We start from the raw sequence: 19,663 nt of genomic DNA on the forward strand, positions 1-19,663 counted from the left end.
TCTGTGTCTGCACAGAGTCATGCCACAGTTGGTGGTCTGGCCCCCAACTGTGGTGCACAGTTGGTGCATAGAGCATAGCACAGAGGTTCCTCGAAATATTAAAAATAGAATTGCTATACAATCCAGCAATTCCACTCCAGGGTACGTCCCCAAAAGAACTGAAAGCAAAGATTCAAACAGACATCTGTACACCCATGTTCACAGCAGTGTTACTCATAATAGCCATGAGGTGGAAGCAGTCCAAGTTTCAACGGTGAACAAAATGTGGCTTATCCATACAATGGCATATGATTCAGCCTTAAAAAAGAAGTCTTGAGCACGCTACAACAGGGATGAACCTGGAGGACATCATGCTGAAGGAAATAAGCCAGGCACAAAAGTGAAAATACTATATGCTTCCACTGATGTGCGTCACCTAGAATAGTTCAATTCAAAGTCAAAAAGGTAGAATGCTGCTTGCCAGGGGCTGGGGGAGTAGGGGCTGAGGAGTTACTGTTTAATGGGTTCAGAGTTTCAGCTTTGCAAAATTGAAAAAGTTCTGTGGATGGATGGTGGTGATGGCACAGCAATGTGAATGTACTTAATGGTAAATGTTGTTAATGTGTATTTGACCACAATAGTATCTCCTGAATCTGACCCCTTCTTACCACCTACACTGTTCCTACCCTTGATGCTCGAGTCTATCATCTTGTGCCCCTGCTTCTGTGATGGGCTCCAGCCGGCCTCCTTGCTTCTATTCTTGCCACCCTCTAGTCCAGCACTGCCCAAGAGAGATGATGAGAGCCACAAATGTAATTGTAAATTTTCTAGTAGCCACACTGAAAAGTCCTAAAGTAAATTATTGAGATTAATTTTAACAATATATTTGACTTAATCCAATATATCCAAAATACTCGCATTTCAACAGGAATCAATTATAAAATGATGGAGTGGCCAGGCACAGTGGCTCACCCCTGTAATCCCAGCACTTTGGGAGGCTGAGGCAGGTGGATCGCCTGAGGTCGGGCGTTCGAGACCAGCCTGGCCAACATGGCAAAAACCCATCTCTACTAAAAATATAAAATAAGCCGGGCGTGGTGGTGGATGCCTGTAATCCCAGCTACTCAGGAGGCTGAGGCAGGAGAATCACTTGAACCTGGGAGACAGAGAAAGCAGTGAGCCAAAACTGCCCCACTGCACTCCAGTAAACCAAAAAACTCACTGGTCACATGTGGAAGACACTAGAAAACCAACTCATCATTACTTTGACAACTGGTGAGTAAGAGGAAAGAGTAAAATATGTATTCCACCTTTCCTCTATGAACCGTGCCTGGGGTCAGCTTCCCTCTTTGGGAGAATTTCAGCTCCCAGACGAAAGGAGGAATGGAATGAGCATGCTACTGGCCACTGGCAGCTGGATCCAGGCATATTCTCAATGACTGACAGTAGCATAGAGAGGTGGCCGGTTGCCAGACATCTCTTGAAAGTAAACAGCACCTCGAGCCTGCCCACAGGCAGACCTGCCAGAACCAAAATCAGCCGAGCCTGAATGTGATCACGGCTCTCAGTCTCACTGCTCAACCAACTTAAAGGAAACAAGAGACACAGGAGCTTGCTAAATGCCCACAGCAGATGCAGTCAGCAAAACCAGACGACGAGAGACTATGGCACAAGTGATCAATTCCTTCAACAAAATATTATGGAAGAATAAACAAGAGCTAGGTGGAACAGAAGCCCATAGATTAAAGGGATTTAAGAGACCTATCAACCAACAGTGACATGTGTGACTTTCGTGTGCCTCAGTTCAAATAATCAAACCGTGAAAAGTACACTTGCACACAGGGAAGTGTGAATACAATATCTGATGATAGTAAGGAATTCTTGTTAAGTTTGCTGGTACAATAGTGATACTGCAGTTCTACCGTCAAGAACTTCAGCCTGAACGCCTAGCAGGGAAGGTCATGGGAACAAAGCCGAAGTGTACAGGCCTCCACAGTGTGGCTTTGCTCTGAGTGCAGCAGCAACGCAGAAAGGACGGCCAGAGAAGGTTCCTCATGGGCAATGGGCCCAGCAGGAGTGAGGAGTACCGGGTGTGTGGCTGGGGGTGCAGAGAGGCTGTGATGTTGCTGGGCAGTGTGGGTCTGGGCTAGGGGTCTCTTGCCAGCTCTGATACATCCGCCCCTAGGCGGAGGCTCACAGCAGGCACCATGGGGTCAGGCTCCAGCAGGGAGGCTGATGGATGCCCTGGCTCTTCCTGGGCCCAACTCGACCCTGCTGCTCCCAAGGGGCTTCTCACCTCTGTGCTAGGGTCCACAACACTGGCTTTCCTGCTCCCGATACTGCCTGGCTGCTTGGATGGTGTTTTCTGGAGAAAGTCAGAGATCCTCTGAACCAAGAAATCACGGTCTTTCAGGTTGGCAAACAGGAATGTCATTTTGCTTTTGGTGCTGATGGACAGGGGGCTGGGCAGCACGCTGGAGCTGTCAGCTTTTTCGACAATGGTCACCTGAGAAGGTGGAAGAACTCTTTTGGGTGTCTGCATCTCAGGCCCTGCAGCTGGGCATGCTTTGTCAATGGCAGACTGTCATGCAGCTGTCCTCTCCTGGGCACAATGCAGTGAGTGGCCCGACTGCCCTCATATTCTGACTCTGCCACCCGCTGCACGTAACCCCGAGCAAGCTGCCTGTGCCTCTAATGTTCCGTTTTTCCTGTCAATGGAGGGGAGCACACTGGCCGTGCAGGGTGGTTCTGAGGATGATGTAAAGTGTTCAGCCCAGCTGCTGGCCTTCACCGGCTCTCAGAAGGCTGTCCTAAAGCAGGGCAAGCAGTCCCTTGCTTGCAGAACTGTCCCCTGCACTTGTTCCCAGGGAACACTTTTTGACAGCAGGGGTCCTGGAGCTCGGCTCTGAATGCCTCTGAGCTGTGGAGGGCGCAGGACAAGCTTTCAGTGGGCACCTCTGCAGAGCCCAAGGCCTGGCAGGGAGATGGACGAGGGATGCACCAGCTGAGCACAGTCAGCAGGGGTGAGTGCTGGGAAGAGGGAAGGCTGGGTGGTCCCAGGGGAGGCGGCCACTGAGTTGAGACCTGGTCCAGCCAGGTGAGTGCTGGGGAAGAGACGGGTGGGGGCACAGCAGTCACCCTGCAGAGGGGAGTAGGACTGCCTGAGGGAGGAAGAGAAGGCCAGAGAAGCCAGGACAGTGTGAGCTGGGCAGTGGTGGGGGTGAGTGTGCACTTTTTTTTTTTTTTGAGACGGAGTCTCGCTCTGTCACCCAGGCTGGAGTGCAGTGGCGTGATCTCGGCTCACTGCAAGCTCCGCCTCCCGAGTTCACGCCACTCTCCTGCCTCAGCCTCCCGAGTAGCTGGGACTACAGGCGCCCGCCACCAGGCCCGGCTAATTTTTTGTACTCTTAGTAGAGATGGGGTTTCACCATGTTAGCCAGGATGGTCTCAATCTCCTGACCTCGTGATCCACCCGCCTCGGCCTCCCAAAGTACTGAGATTACAGGCGTGAGCCACCGCGCCTGGCCTGAGTGTGCACTTTTTATGTCTGTGTGTGAACATATCCATGGGGTGTGCCTGGGCGCAGGTCTGAGAGGGGTAGAGGCGCACAGAAGGCCTCACAGGTCACAGGAGGCAGGTGGAAGAAGACTCTAGAGGACTCTAAGCAGGGTGCCAACATGCTCCCACTGACATTTCAAATTTTGCTGGTTGCTGTGGGAGGATGCGTCATAAAGGAGCTAAGTGTGTTAGGCCAGGTGTGGTGGCTCAGGCCTGTAATCCCAACACTTTGGAAGGCTGAGGGAGGATCACTTGAATCCAGAAGTTTGAGACCAGCCTGGGCAACAGGACGAATCCCTGTCTCTGTTAAAAATAAAAAAAAAAAAACAGCTAGGTGTGGTGGCACGCATCTGTTGCCCCAGCTACTAGGGAGGTTGAGGTAGGAGAATCACTTAAGCCCGGGGGATGGAGGCTGCAGTGAGCCATGATCACACCACTGCACTCCTGCCCAGGCAAGAGTGAGACCCTGCCTCAAAAAAAAAAAAAAAAAAAAAAAAAAGCGGGGGTGGGGGTTAAGTGTGGTTAGGGAGTAGCTAAAGCATAGGTGGTGGCTGTGGAGAGGAAGGGCTGAGCTCTGCGGGGTGAGCTGGCAAGACATGCTGTAGGTAGGATACAGGGAGGAGGGAGAAGTCGGAATCTAGGCTGATACGTGGCTTTTACCTGGGCAAAGGGTGGAAGAGGGGTCACTTCTCAAGGGAAGCATGGAAGGGGGTGGTTGGGAGTGAAATTCAAGAGTCCACTACACCCACAGCACAGTGAGCTGCGTGCGCAGGAGCCTGCAGGTTGGAACGTGGAGGAGCAGGTGTGTTGAAGGGTCGGCACTGGCTGGGCAGGCCACCTCCACCCTGATCAGCTGCAGAGTTCATCAACAGAGCACACTCAGTCCTCCAGTGTGGGCTAGTCCTGCTCTCCGAGCTCCGCCAGGGCTCTCTACCATTTGAGATGTAAAGGGCCCGGCAGGAGAAATCCAAATGGAGCCTCAGGTATCAGGAAGACCCCTAGGCCTGTGGGACAGGTCAGTACAGTGCCCTGGACAGATCCACAGGTCCCTGGTGCTAACAGAATGTGGGGTCCGGGTCACACCTGAGCCTCTCAACCTGGAGCTTTTGGAGCTGTGGCTCTTCTGAGTTCCTTCCCTCTGACTTCCCTTGGGGAAACTGAGGCAGCAACTCTCCCACATCTATTCTCAGCTACATCTGCAATTTGAGGGATTTGTGCAAATGGCAGGGAGGTCTTTAAGTTAAGAATCTCACTTGATTCTTCTGATAATTAAACAGTCAGAGCCCTGCTTGGCCACAAGGAAAAGGAGGCCTTGGGACCTGTCCTGACTCAGTCTCACGCCTTCTATTTGGGCAAGGGCCCTTGTCCTTGCTGTCCACACCCCTTCAGTGCAGTGCAGGACAGATGGCCTTGTTCCCACCAGGGTCACTATGGAAGTCCACGAAACCCAAGAAGGAGCAAGTGAGAGCCCACGCCACCCCACAGGGGAGAGCCGACCTCTGACGGCCTGCTGGAGCCGAGCCACGCCAAGGTGGTGTGTCCAGAGAGGACTGGTGAGGTGGCCTCTGAGAGTGACATGTGGGACCGGTGCAGGAACACGGTCCTCTAAGGGCAGCCACGGAGCAGCGCTTTGCCCTAAAGGGCCCAGAAGGCAGGCCTGATGGAAACTCACGCGTGGGAGACCCTGTCTCCACTAGGCAAGTGACCTGAGAGGGCAAGCAGTGTGCCCCCACCATGTTACCTGCCTCCCCCACAGGGCAGGTGCCTGTGGAGGGGCTCACTTATCCTACAACCTCCACCTGTCCCATCACTGAGTGACATGTGACTGCCTGGGCTAGGGCATCCTCCCAGGTACCCCCCAGTGAGACAGGGCAGAGCAGGACAGGCTGGTCCCTGAGCCCACTGACACCTCGGGGCTGGAAAGGCCTTGGCCTCTCAACTAGGGGATGCTGACCTCCCTCAGGGGTATGATGAGGTGGCAAGCGTCCTCCTCCTTGCTGGCGAAGCAGATGTAGTTGTTGGAGATGAACATCTGGCCGGGGATGTGCAGCTTGTTGAACGGCGTCCACAGGGTGCAGCTTGTGTGGCCATCTAGCCGCTCATCCCTGGGCAGCCGGAATGTGGCTCGGTAGCACTCATTCTTGGCTCGGGCGTCCAGGTCTCTGGGGAAACAAGGTGGGAGGACAGGAGGAAAGGGGACAAGGTCAGGACCAGCACACTCTCAAGGAAGCCTTGGGGCCTCCCCAGGCCTGTTTCCACATCAGATTCAGGATCCCTGGGGTTGTCCCTTGAGCAAGTCATGCTCAGGGACCTCAGAGTTCAACAAAAGATGCATGCTGAGTGACCAGGCAGAAGGTGAAACAGTCACATAACCAGCGGAGAAGTGGCCAGCAAGCAATGTGTCCTGAGACTGCTTTGAAAAGGACACCTAGATGCTGGCCTGGGCAATGGGCAACCCATCCCTCGGTACCGATGGGCAAGCAGAGCCCAGAGTGCCTGCACTGGGTCCCACTCAGATGGAGGGCCCTGGGCAGCTCTTCCACCCTGGGCAGGCCTAACCCCAGGTTTCACCTTGAAACCTAGATGAGGAGCTCCCCACAGGGAGGCGTGGAGCTTCAACTAAAGCATGCGGCTGCTAACAGAAATGCACACCTGTGTATCTGATGGCTGTGACAGTGGCCTGGCTCAGGCCCTCATCCCTTTGGTGGCTCTGTCCACATGAACTCTCCCAGCCCCAAAGGGAGCCTCCTGCCTGCCCTGGGCCGCAGTAGCCTGACCAGGGCCTGACTGCATTCTCACCGGCATTGCCAGGAGCAGTCACGTTCCATCTCTGCTCGTGTTCTTTCCAAAACGTCCAACAAGCCAACCTGTCACACTCGCATCCTAAGGACAACATGCTTGCACAGTTTTCTGGTCCTGGAGGTGGAGCCCAGAGTTTGGGCCTAGAGCACAGTCTGTGGGTGCAATGCAGGAAATGGGCTGGTTGGAATGAGGTCGCCGAACACAAGGGTGTGAATTTGGCTGTGCTCAGGCTGGCTGTGGGACCCAGGGAACCTCAGAGATCTTGGCCAGCCTCTGGAGTTTCCCATAAGCTACAACCTAGGAACCCAAACATAAGTAGCCTGGGAGGGCCGGCTGCTATGATGTGTTCCTGCCTATCAGTCCCCTGGACAGGGCAGCAGGGAACTCAGACCCACACATGGCCCATCTCCTTGGCTGGCTTCAGACCCAGAGGTCTGCTTCCACATCAAACTCAGGACCCCTGGGGGTCCCATGACTGTGAGAGGCCTCTGGCCAAGGAGTCTCGGGGTGTACAGGAGAGCTGTCAATCACGGTGGGACGGAGGCCGTGCACTTGAGCCCAGATTTACCAAAGCCTTTCTGGGGGCGTCAGAGCACCCTGGCTGAGATGGCTACATCCTGGCTCCACTGCTCACTAACCAAGGGACTTCAGGCAAGTTACTTAACCTCTCTGTGCCTCAGTTTCCTTGTCTGATACCTAGGGATGGTAAGAGCCCCTTCCCATCATAGGGCTAAGAGGAATAAAGTGTGAAGAGCTTCCTCCCCATTAGTGGTATCCTCAGGACATCACTGCTATCTCCTGCTGCCTCTCCACACCGGGATCTGTTTACCTGGCTTCCTTCCCAAGTGGGGAGCCCACGAGGGGTGAATGTGGACACCTTCTCCAGGTCTACACACTTGGACCAGGCAGGTCCCAGCCAAGGTCAGCGAACCTGGCTCACATGAGCCCACCCCAGCCCTGGAGGGCAACGCACCGCTTCAGGGCTGAGATGTTCCTGTGTGGCCGGATGGGCCTGGGCAGGGCCTTGTCCTCCAGGAAGCCCTCGCTGTCCAGCAGCTGCCGCATGGCCAGGTTGGCCAACTGCTCCATGAGCTTGAAGGTCTCGCCGATGTTGAGGAACATGGAGAAGAAGAGCTCCTGGTCGCGGGTGTCCACACGGATGCTCTCAGGGAAGAGCAGGGTGGCATTCTTCTCCAGACGCGTTATGTCCACCCACTGCACCACGAGGCTCACTGTGCCCGCAGAGACAGACACACCGTGGGTTAGGGGCTGGCAGGGTGAGGCTCCTGATGCCCATCTGTACCCCAGACCCACCCCAGGGAACTGCTCTCTGGGGGCAGCACTTCCTGCATGCCCAGGCCTGGCTGGGCTGCGTCACGCCCTCCATGTGGAGGGACCAGGCCACTGAGATGTCCACTGCCTTCCAGACCAACCACACACGGTGAGTGTCTGCCCCATCAGTGGCTGAAGCGGAAAGGAACGAATGTGTGGAGGTGAACCACCGAGACCCACCCAGCAGCTCCCCCAGGTGGGAGCGCACGGAGGTGTGAACAGTCACAGCACAGCGCGGCCAACGCAGAACAGGACACAGCCCCTGCTGACGGGAGGTGACTGGCCACCTGGTCGTGACAGGTAAGCGGCAAGGGCAGGAGGGGGCACAGGGAGGCTGTGGGCTGAGGGAGGTGAGGAGGGAGGAGGGCTTGGTGGGCTTGGGGATGGCTAAGACCCTGGGGCGGTCTTTGTGGAGCTGCTGGGAAACCAGGCTCGCATCCTGTGGCCAGGATGTCTGTAGGGAGGAACCTGCAGCAGATGAGGGCTGTGGCACGCACCCAAGGCATTGCATGACATGGAATCGCCAGGAATTCAGGGCAGACGTGTGCCTGAATACGCCAGTTCGGCAGAAGAGGACAGGGCAGGCATGTGGAGTCACCATGTAGAGAACCCTACTAGTGAGTGGGGGGCACGGCAAAAGTCGGCTGGGAGCAAGTGTACATCTGGCCAAGGCCGGACAGTCCCACCCTGGGCTGCCGAGGTGGCATTTGGGTTTCAGGGAGATCCCTCTGGTGGCCATGTGGGGATGGAGTATCTGGGGGCCCAGGGCAGGAAAGGGCTGAGGGTGTGGGGCTGGGACACACTGAGGGGCGGGCTCACCTTCCTTCCCCAGCAGGAAGGAGTAGAAGCACAGGTGGTTGACCGTCAGGTACAGCCAGCCCTGCCGGGGCACGCGGCCCTTCCAGTAGCTGCAGGAGTAGTAATTCACCAGCTTCTCGCCCTCAGGCATCCCAAACTGCTTCCGCATCTTCAGCTCAGCCTCCTTGAACTTCCCAGGGTCCTCGTCTCCCTGGGGCTGCAGGTTCTTGTTCTCTTCTGCGATGATCCCCTGGAGGAAGGCAAGAGGACAAGGGCTTGTCCTGCACAGTCCTGGACAGGTCAAAGGGTGGAGCAGAGAGGCCCAGGGAACCCAGGACTCACGGACCTTGGTCTAAGGGCTACAGGCACAGGTGGGAACAGTCAGTGGCTCTTGCTGGCTGGCAGTCAAGGCACATGGATGAGAGACGCTGCCTGTGTGACTCTCTGGACAAATGAGAGACGCTGCCTGTGAGACTCTCTGGACAAATGAGAGACGCTGCCTGTGAGACTCTCTGGACAAAGTTCTGCAACTCCCTGAACTACTGTCTTCACCAGTTGTGAGCAGAGACTTCTTAAAAAAATTAAGACAGGGTCTCACTCTGTCACCCAGGCTGCAGTGCAGTGGTTCAACCATGGCTCACTGCAGCCTCAACCGAACAGCCGAAGCCATCCTCCTGCCTCAGCCTCCCAAGTAGTTGGGACTATAGATGCACTCCACCACACCTGGCTAATTTTGTACTTTTTGTAGAAATGGGGTTTTGCCATGTTGCCCAGGCTGGTCTCAAACTCCTGGGCTCAAGTGATCCGCCTGCCTCAGCCTCCCAAAGTGCTGGGATTACAGACATGAGCCACTGTGTCTGGCCTGACACTTTTAAAATGAATATTTCAGTTATTTTCATGTAAAATTGGTGAAACATATTATCCATAAACATGGTAAAAAATGCACACAGTAGAAATGTGTATTCAGTGAAAAGGGAATCTTTTCTCGCTCTCTGTAGTGACTTTCCTGGTTCCTTCCAGACATGCAAACACCGATGGATTCATAAGCAAATGTATGTTTTCCTCTTTCCCCCTTTATTTGCCCAAATGGGATCACCCTGTAGCTCTGTTCCGTAAAGTGCTTCTCTTATCACATCCTGGAGGACGTTCTGCACTTGGCCCCCGTATGCCAGGAGCCTCCTGCCTCTTGGCCCTGCACACAAACCAGCAGCAGGACCCACAGGTTCAGGGCCCTTCCACAGTCCCTCATGCTGCTGGCATTGTTGCAGGGCGCAGGGTGCCCAGAGACTTCCCCCTGGGCCACAGAGCCAGCCCCAAGCCTCCTGGGGTAAAATGGGTCCTCAGCAGTGCCCTCAGCTCAAAATGTACACGTTGATTTTCTAGAAAGACAATTACAAGAGAAACTAAAGTCAGTCAAGGTCAGTGCTGGTGGCTGGGCCACCTCCTATCCCTCTGTCCATGGGCAGCAAGGACAGCCACGAGCCTAGGTGAGGACTGAAAGGTGGGATCTGTTCTGATTTCTTCTATTTCTCAGAGCAGCCAGGGAAGGAAACTAGAATATGCCATCCCAAAATATGCCTTTTTGACATAAGAAGTATTTTGAGCTGAAGGCAATTAAGTAGCAGCAAACACAGGAAAAGCTCTTTCTGCCCTCCCTCCCTCTTTCTGCCTAAAAGCTGGATATACATTCTCCTTTATTGGAGACAATTCTAGATTCCTGTCAGCCCAGAGATGACACCGCGCGCATCTGCAAACAAACCTTACTCCATTAGTTTCATCCCATTTATTTATCTTCTCACAGTTTCCTGCCTTTGGAAGTCTAAGCTGTTTTTGTCTGTCCTGTTATTGTTCTTTAAGTGGACTGTTCCTGTGTTAAGAGGCTGTGTAAACCCAATTCTAACTAAACTTTTGAGTCACCTGTCCAAGTTTCTCCCATGAATATATGAGATATACACATTAGTAAACCTCTGTTTTTGTCTTGTTAATCTGCCTTTTGTAACAGAGCCCCAGCCAAGAACCTAAATTGGGAGAAGGAAAAGGGTTTTTCCTCTTCCACCAGTGCTACCTACCGCAGCTGTGATCTAAACATCTCTCTCCAAAGTGCTGGGATTACAGGTGTGAGCCACCGTGGCTAGCCAAATTTGTGTTCTCTTAAGCCACTGAGTTTACGGTAATTTGTTGCAGAAGCAACTGGAAATTAATAAATATTATTCTAATAAAGTGCCCATTTTGTCTAAATTCTTTTTTTTTTTTTTTTTGAGACAGGGTCTCACTCTGTTGTCCAGGCTGGAGTGCAGTGGTGCAATCTCGGCTCACTGCAACCTCTGCCTCCTGGGTTCAAGCGATTCTTGTGCCTCAGCCTCCCAAATAGGTGGGATTACAGGTGCGTGACACTATGCCCAGCTAATTTTTTGTATTTTTAGTAGAGACAAGGTTTTGCCATGTTGGCCAGGCTGGTCTTAAACTCCTGGCCTCAAGTGATCCACCTGCCTTAGCCTCCTGAAGTGCTAGGATTACAGGTGTGAGACACCACGCCCAGCCCCATTTTGTCTAAATTCTTAAAGGTACTGGTTTAAGGCCGTTTGTCATTCTTTCTCTTTAGAGTTTTGCTTTTTTACAGATGCTCGTCACGGCATATTTTGAGATGGAGTCTCACTCTGTTGCCCAGGCTGGAGTGCAGTGTCATGATCTCAGCTCACTGCAACCTCCGCCTCCCGGGTTCACACCATTCTCCTGCCTCAGCCTCCCAAATAGCTGGGACTACAGGCCCCCGCCACCACACTCAGCTAATTTTTTTGTATTTTTAGTAGAGACGGGGTTTCACCATGTTAGCCAGGATAGTCTTGATCTCCTGACCTCGTGATCCGCCCACCTCGGCCTCCAAAAGTGCTGAGATTACAGGCGTGAGCCGCTGCGCCTGGCCTATCCTTCCTTCTTTTGTAAGACTGAAGGCTTTAAATTTCCTTCTGTGTATTGCTCTCACTGCATCCCACACATCCTGATATGCAGTAGTATTTCAATCATTTTCTTTTCTTTTTTTTTTTTTTGAGATGGAGTCTCACTGTTGCCCAGGCTGGAGTGCAGTGGTGTGACCTCAGCTCACTGCAACCTCTGCCTCCTAAGTCCAAGTGATTCTCCTGCCTCACTCTTCTGAGTAGCTGGGACTACAGGCGCATGCCACCACGCCCAGCTACTTTTTAAATATTTTTAGTAGAGACGGGGTTTCGCCATGTTGGCAAAGGATGGCTGGCCTCGAACTCCTGACCTCAGGTGATCTGCCCGTCTTGGCCAACCAAAGTGCTGGGATTACAGGTGTGGGCCACCACACCTGGCCTCAATTCTAAATATTTTCTAATTTCCATTTCTTCCTTGGCCTGTGAGTCATTTAGAGTTTATTCTGCTGATGCGTTTGTTGGGCCTGGCATATAGGAGGCAGTGAATAATGTCACAACTATCATTATCATCACCCAATTGCTCACCAGAGTAAAGGCTTGCTTCTGCTCTCTCCACCTGTTTTCCTGGAGATAGAGGCAACCAGGTCTCACCCTGAACCCCAAAGTGCACCGAGAAGAGCTGAGAAACTTGGTAATGTCTGTCCAGGCTTAGGAAGTTCTGGTATCAGGAATTCACAAGGGCCTGCCCAAAGCAACTTTGCATCACACGACTTTGACCTGTTAAGAGCCATCCCATGAATCTAACTTAAGGCAATAACCTAACAGAAAGAAAAAGACATATACACTCAGACCAGGTGCGGTGGCTGATGCCTGTAATCCCAGAACTTTGGGAGGCCAAGGTGGGTGGATCACTTAAGGTCAGGAGTTTGAGACTAGCCTAGCCTACATGGCAAAACCCCATCTCTACTTTTTTTTTTTTTTGAGACGGAGTCTCTCATTCTGTCACCCAGGCTGGAGTGCAGTGGCGTGATCTTGGCTCACTGCAAGCTCTGCCTCCCGGGTTCACGGCATTCTCCTGCCTCAGCCTCCTGAGTAGCTGGAACTACAGGTGCCCACCACCACGCCCGGCTGATTTTTTTTTGTATTTTTAGTAGAGACAGGGTTTCACTGTGTTAGCCAGGATGGTCGCGATCTCCTAACCTCGTGATCTGCCTGTCTCGGCCTCCCAAAGTGCTGGGATTACAGGCCTGAGCCACCGTACCCGGTCTTCTTCTTTTTTTTTTTTAATTGAGATGGAGTCTCACTCTGTCATCCAGGCTGGAGTGCAGTGGCACGATCTCAGCTCACTGCAACCTCGGCCTCCTGGGTTCCAGCAATTCTCCCATCTCAGCCTCTTGAGTAGCTGGGATTACAGGCGCATGCCACCATGCCTGGCTAATTTTTGTATTTTTAGTAGAGATGGGGTTTTGCCACGTTGGCCAGGCTGCTCTCGAACTCCTGACCTCAGGTGATCCACCCACCTCGGCCTCCCAAAGTGCTGGGATTATAGGTGTGGGCCACCACACCTGGCACTTTAAACTGTATATTCTGCGTATACGAATACACTGTAGGGTAAACTCCAAAGAATGGAATTTTTGGGTAAAGGGCACGTGTCTTTTAAAATAACATTAGTTTTATAATAAAAAAAAAACTCAAAATATCCAATTGTTTCCAGCATCTCTTCTGGCAAACAGAACTGTCTATCTGCATACACCTTCCAAGGCACTTGGGTAGGAATGGAAGCCCCGTGCTAGGCTTCAGCAGCCTCCAGTGCCCAGCCAGGGTTAAGAAGGGGTTTTCCTGGGTCACGAGTTCCTCTGCCTCTTTCAACTCCAAGAGAAGGAGCGCTGACACTTCAGTCTCCACCTTTGTAAAATGGGGATGCACCCTACATCGTGAAGATGAAATAGGATAATACACGAGAACACTGCTGGCCAGGGAAGGGTGAGAACAGGGAGTGGCGAGTAAACCTTACGTGTATCTTGCCCTTGACGAAGGTGGTGATATCTTCCTCACTGTCGAAGATGGACAGTGTCTGGAGCAAGTTATTTTCCAGCCATTCCCAGTGTTTTGTGATCTCTTTGCGGGAAGAACCTAGAAGAGGTTTGGTGAAGTAAAAGGAAAATCATAAATTCACCAGGCCTCAAACGCACATTCAAAGAAGCAAGATGAAAGTGGGTGACCTAATTTGCTAAATCTAAGTGACCAGAATCTTCAAGCTGCTTTTCCCTCTTAAGCTGATGAATATGTGCGTAACAAAAGTAATAAATGGTCCTGATAAAAAAACAAAAAATTAAACGTCCAGGCTGAATCATAGTTGTGTGGGAGAGAATGTTTCCACCTGTCCCTGAAGCCAACAAGGAGAGTCACTCAATCTCCCATGTGTCCTAGAAATAGTCTGTGCGCCTGCAAGCTTGCTAACTTATACTTTTCCTCAAGTTGAAAGAACTTAATGTGGCTTTTGCTAAGTATGTGATTAATCAGACACAGTCATACTTTGTATAAACGAGTCCAGTTCTTTCCTGAGAATCTAGGTATCCACAGATAAGCAGTCGGAGCTTCCTACAGGACTCCAGGCCCCTGGCCAGCGAGGCTCCTGCTGGGCAGGTGAGTAGCTACTGTCCCTCTCTTCAGTTTCTCCTGGCCACCTTCTTACCTAGTGTCTGCCCCACCTAGGAGGGAGGGGGTCCCTGTCCTCCATAGGCCCAACGGAAATAAAAAAATGTAGAGAAAATCTGGGTGCCGTGGCTCATGCCTGCAATCCCAGCACTTTGGGAGGCCGAGGCAGGAGGGTCGTTTGAGCCCAGGAGTTCGAGATCAGCCCGGGCAGCATGGCGAAACCAAAAATACAAAAAATTAGCTGGGCGTGGTGGCATGCACCTGTGGTCCCAGCTACTCAGGATGCTGAGGTGGGAAGATTGCTTGAGCCTGGGAGGCGGAGGCTACAATGCAGCCTGAGTGACAAAGTGAGACCTTGTCTCAAAAAAACAAAACAACACACAAAACAAAAACGTAGAGGAGGCAGCACGATGCCACTTTCAAAGGCTGGAAGAACTGTTTGCTCCCATTAAGGAATCGGGGAAGAAGCCCCAGGGGGAAGAGCAAAGGGATGAGGGGAGATCTCTGCCTGGCCTGCCTCCCCCTACCCCCAGCACCTGTTTCTGGGGTTTTGCCTGTGCAGAATGAACACAAGGATGAGGAGTGAATGACACCCTGAATCGTTCTCAGCTGTCCGGGGGTGGGACAGGAGGCCCACCCACCAGGCATGAAGACAGCCTCAGCCAAGACACGGCAGATTCTCGTTATTCAGGTGGTCAGATTCTGTAAGGTGGCCGGGAACACTGAGTTAGTGAATCCTGAACCAGTACCCCAGGGGAATACAGGGTTAGCTTCCTGGAGCCTCTAATTACACTCTTGTCAACTGACTGATATATAACTGTTTTACATGTGTTTCTGTTTAAAGATGCCTTATTCAATATGTATCCCTGACTGATTGGCATTGAGCTCACGGCCAGCAGCACTATCACTCACGCCTGAACTAAGCTGCTCTCATGCACGGATCTCCTTCACAAGGCAAAACCCAGGCTTCTTGCTCTTAGGAACACGAGCACTTCGGCGCTATGCTCGGGAGTCCAGTGTGACTGTGAACCAGATGTCTCTGCTGGCATGCCTGCCCCCGGCCACCTTCCTTTCCTCCCTGACCAGGCTCTTCTGCCAGCTGGAGACAGCTCTGACCCTCCCTCCAGGCCAGGCGGGGCCTGTCACCTGCTCCAGCCCGTGGCACCCGCTCATGGCTGTGTCACAGCCCGGCTGTTCTGCTTGGGACTGATTTGTTTGCTTTGTCAAATCTCCTCAAGCAGACCCTGACCTAAGAAGCAAGGCCACAGGACAGATCCTCCCGATTGGCCTGGGGGAGGATGCCCATGGGAAAACGATTCCACCCAGAATCACATAGCTTGCAGTGAGTCACAAAAGGCCCCCAGAATTACTCCTGGAAGCCCCTTAAGTCATCCATAATTTACTTTAAACTTTTTTTTTTTTCATTTTTCTTTGCATTTCTGGTGTAGCCTCCTTTCTCTGATGCACAGAGGCCAAGGCCTAGTTGGTCGGCAGAGATTTCTTTTTTGGTTTCTTTGCCAGGAACCCACAGTTGAATCTGGAAGTCAAATTTACATGTGGTGCAACTCTACTGTATTATTTTCTTTTACACATACATTCCTAGAAAACTAAAACAGAAGAAATCTCCTCCTCGCTGCCTGTGTGGATGTGTCAGCACTTTAATTAAAAATATTTATAGGCCGGGCACAGTGGCTCAGTCCTATAATCCCAGCACTCTGGGAGGCTGAGGCAGGGGGATCACTTGAGCTCAGGAGTTTGAGATCAGTCTGGGCAACATGGCTGTCTCTACAAAAAACAGAAAAAAATGAGGCATGGTTGCGTGGGCCTGCAGTCCCAGCTAATCAGGAGGCTGAGGTGGGAGGATCACTTTAGCCAGAGAGCTGCAGTGAGCTGTGATTGCACCATGGCACTCCAGCCTGGGCAACAGAAAGAGAATGCCTCGAAAAAAAATTTTTTTTTTTTTACATATGTGCAGTAAAAAATATTAGTTAAAAGTAACTCAATCTTCATTTTATACTAAGAAACTATTCCATCTCTATGCTAGGTGCTGGGAATAAAAATAATATAATAGCTAATTAGAGTATTAAATGCTGTTTCTGTTTTCAGGGTTTTCCATGGATTATCTTATTTCATTCTCAGAACACAGTGGAGACAGGTACCATTATTTTCATTTTACCAGATGAAGCTGAGGCACAGAGAGGTGAAATAAGTTACCCAAGCTGGGAAGTGATCAAACCAGAATCCTAACCCTGGGTGCCTGGCTGCAGAGCCTGCCCTCACCCTTGGGAGCTCCCGGCCTCATGGGCTTCCACGTAAAAGCCTGTGCAGACACGTCATGTCCAGAGGAGTAAGGAGGAAGGACGGGTCTGTGGAGTCTGGGCAGCTCTCAGCAGAGTGGGAGGTAAGGTTAGCTGGCATGGCAGACACTAGGCACAGCAGCCAGGAGGGGTGTGGCTCCTCCAGGCCCTGCAGCTGTGTGGTCTGGCTGAAGGCCGGGCTGTGAGCTGGGGAGAGAAGGCCAGAAATGGAGGCAGGCAGACCCCCAGGTGTCCTCAAATACCAGGCTCAAGGGTCAGGACTCACTAGGCAGGTGCTGGCAGGGCCATGTCTGGTCTTGGTGAGCTGCTTCTAGGGCCTAGCCTGGCTGGCAGGAAAGGTCAAATGTGTGGCATGGGGCTACGTACACGGGCTCCGCTGCGTGGCTGCTGTGACTAAAGGGACTCCCACTCTGCCCCTCATACTTTTCTCTCCCCAGGGAGGGGCAGCTCTTGCTGCCAGAGATGGAAATCTCAAGGGCACATGTTAAAGCAGCTCCTCATCAGCACACACCAACCTCCTGGCCCACTCAGAAATGGTCCCCTCCCCACAGGAAGCCCCTCCTCTGGCAAACTCTTGCTGCCCCCAGGGCCCACTCAGGCTCTGAAGCCAGAGATCTGGGGTCTAACTGGGCTTCCCTGCTTGGCCTTGGACAAACTCCCCTTCCTAACTCTTACTGAGTTATTGAATCCTGCAAGGGAGAAGGGCACTGCTGGTCAGGATGCCCATGCAGAGCGCCCACCTGGGAGTGGGGCTGTTCCCGGGGTGCTGCCTGCCCTGTGCTTTTACTTCCTTGACCCTTCCCCTCCTGAAGCTGGGGTCCAGCCATGAGGGTGACAAACTTTTGAGTCTCATCATCTTCTCCCAGGCCTTCAAGGGAAAGCACTACCCTGGAGAACAAGGGCACTGTGGCTTCTTCTTCAGAGAGGTACTGAGAGGGTCCGAGCTGCAGCTGTGTGACTCTGAGCAGGTTACTCAACCCCTCCGGGCCAGAGTTTCTTCACCTTCAACATAGAGAAGACCGAAGTACTTAGGCCTTCTGGAGGTACCGGGTGGTTCAGGTAAGTGCCTGGCACACAGGAAGCGCTGTCTGAGCGTCAGCTAGGACTGTCATTTTCTCAGAGCAAACTCAACCCAGCAGGTGCCCGCTGAAAGGGGACTTCCCTCCGCACTCTTGGAAGGGTGAGTGCGCTTCCAACTAGGAGGACAACTACAGCGGATCCTCGTTATTCAGGTGGTCAGATTCTGTAAGGTGGCCGCGAACACTGTTAGCGAATCCTGAACCAGTACTCCGGGGGAACACAGGGTTAGGTTCCTGGAGCCTCTAGTCACACTTTTGTCGACTGACCGATACATAACTGTTTCACATGTGTTTCTGTTTAAAGATGCCTTATTTAATACATATCGATTGGCACTGAGTTCATGGCCAGCAGCACTATCACTCACGCCTGAACGAAGCTGCTCTAATGCACGGATTTCCTTCACAAGGCACAACTCAGCTTTCTTGCTCTTAGGAACAAAAGCGCTTCGGTGCTATGCTTGGGAGCCATTTTAAACAGCCAAGTCATCAGCAACGAGCACAAACATGGGAAAAACATGGCACTGCAGAGACTGCGAACAGGACACGCAAGTGCAGTATGAGAGCTGAATCAAAAAGGCAGAGCGTCGTCCTGTTCTGCCTCAGCTGGGGACACAGGCATCAGGCGACTCAAATTTTTCACTGCTTCGAACGTGCATGTGTCCATGAGTGTCTCCAAATGACCACAAAATCGCTGGAAGTATTGATTTGGGGATTGTAAATACATTTTATTGAGTAGGCCAATTTGCAAATATGGAATCTTTGAATGAGGCCGACTATGTCTACTTTGAGAAAAGGTGGCATGAGAATGTGGACATTGGCTAGCCCCACGCCTGCGTCCCTAGAGGTACATGGGGCTCCACAGGGCTGTCCTCTCCTGCCCTGTCCCCATGACCAGTGGAGCTGCCTTTCTTTCTTTTTTTGAGATGGAATCTCGCTCTGTTGCCCAGGCTGGAGTGCAGTGGCACAATCTCGGCTCACTGCAACCTCCACCTCCCAGGTTCACGCCATTCTCCTGCCTCAGCCTCCCGAGTAGCTGGGACTACAGGCCTCTGCCACCACGCCCAGCTAATTTTTTGTATTTTTTAGTAGAGACGTGGTTTCACCGTGTTAGCCAGGATGGTCTCAATCTCCTGACCTCGTGATCCGCCCGCCTTGGCCTCCCAAAGTGCTGGGATTACAGGCGTTGAGCCACTGCGCCCGGCCATGGAGCTGCCTTTCTAAGATGGAAGCGAAGGCTCCTCCACTTCCCTCTTGCAGCCTTGGGCTGTGCTGTTAGCAGGGAACACCACCCAGGTATGTGGGCTACACACCCCTTCCTCTCAGCAATTGCCCTTCCAGGACAGGCCCTGCCCAGCACCCCTCACCACTCAGGGCACCTACCACACGCCACTGTCCAGTAGACCTGGGAGTCCTGGGTCTGGTGCAGGATGCGGTAAGGGGCCACGCGGGCACTGGAGTCCAGCACCACGTCCAGGGTGCCCACGAGAAGACCTGGGAACAGGGCAGAGAGACACGGAGGGTGAGGGGAGGGCCGGACTGAGGCCCCTGAAGGCTGAGTCTGGCCGGAGGCAGCGGGATGGTGACGCTACCCAAAGGATCCAGCCCAATGAGGGAAACGTCCGGAATGACCCCTGAGGTCAAAGGCCTTCAGCCAGTGTCTGATCCCGATCAAAAACATCCCCTTCTACTTCTTCCTGGAAGCATCTGCTTCTTCTCCTGGCTCAGAAACACTTGCAGGCAGAGGCAGACGCAAGTTTCACGGGGCCAGAGCTTACACAATTCTGGGAAGCCCTCTTTACGTATACAAAACTAGACTACAAAACAAGTACTGCTTTAGACTGAGAAAGTACAGAGCTACACATTAAAACTAAAAAAGAACAATATCACAAATATCACAAAATCCAGAAAACCAACACAATGTTTTCTCAACTGCCAGATGCATCTCCTGAAATGCATCTTCCGGACGGTTTTGGTCACGTACTCATCGCTTCTTCACACACAGCACAGTGATTCTGCAACATTATTTTCCATATCAAGAACAGAAAGATAATGTTTCCCCTTTGCCATGACTCGCTGATTTTTATCACCGACAGTTTAAGGAAGTTTCTTTTAGCCTCAAAAATCATAACTGAACATGCTGATTTTTAGAACTGTCGAATTTGGGAAAATATAAAGTTTTTTCATTTCTGAACTGAAACATTTTAGGGCATTTCAAGTTATTCTTCTCATCACATATACCCATTTG

At 52.2% G+C, this 19,663-nt stretch overlaps 1 protein-coding gene across 5 annotated transcripts in view; it reads right to left on the bottom strand.

Moving 5' to 3' along the window:
* The window catches only part of TBC1D9B (TBC1 domain family member 9B), a 43,700-nt gene that overhangs the window by 21,628 nt on the left and 2,409 nt on the right, over positions 1-19,663 (bottom strand). For 2 of the 5 annotated variants that reach the window (XM_002816316.5, XM_003776729.5), the window contains exons 2-7: positions 18,799-18,909; positions 13,378-13,496; positions 8,491-8,719; positions 7,313-7,571; positions 5,492-5,699; positions 2,276-2,485 (exon numbers count right to left, since the gene is read on the bottom strand). In XM_002816316.5, the coding sequence (XP_002816362.1) occupies positions 2,276-2,485; positions 5,492-5,699; positions 7,313-7,571; positions 8,491-8,719; positions 13,378-13,496; positions 18,799-18,909 (1,136 nt within the window). Of the gene's footprint in view, positions 1-2,275; positions 2,486-5,491; positions 5,700-7,312; positions 7,572-8,490; positions 8,720-13,377; positions 13,497-18,798; positions 18,910-19,663 lie in introns of those variants that run through there. The other 3 variants (XM_063724559.1, XM_054556651.2, XM_054556652.2) reach the window with 2 other exon arrangements.

The sequence above is a fragment of the Pongo abelii genome, chromosome 4, assembly GCF_028885655.2.
Source record: "Pongo abelii isolate AG06213 chromosome 4, NHGRI_mPonAbe1-v2.0_pri, whole genome shotgun sequence".
NCBI classification, from domain to species: domain Eukaryota; kingdom Metazoa; phylum Chordata; class Mammalia; order Primates; family Hominidae; genus Pongo; species Pongo abelii.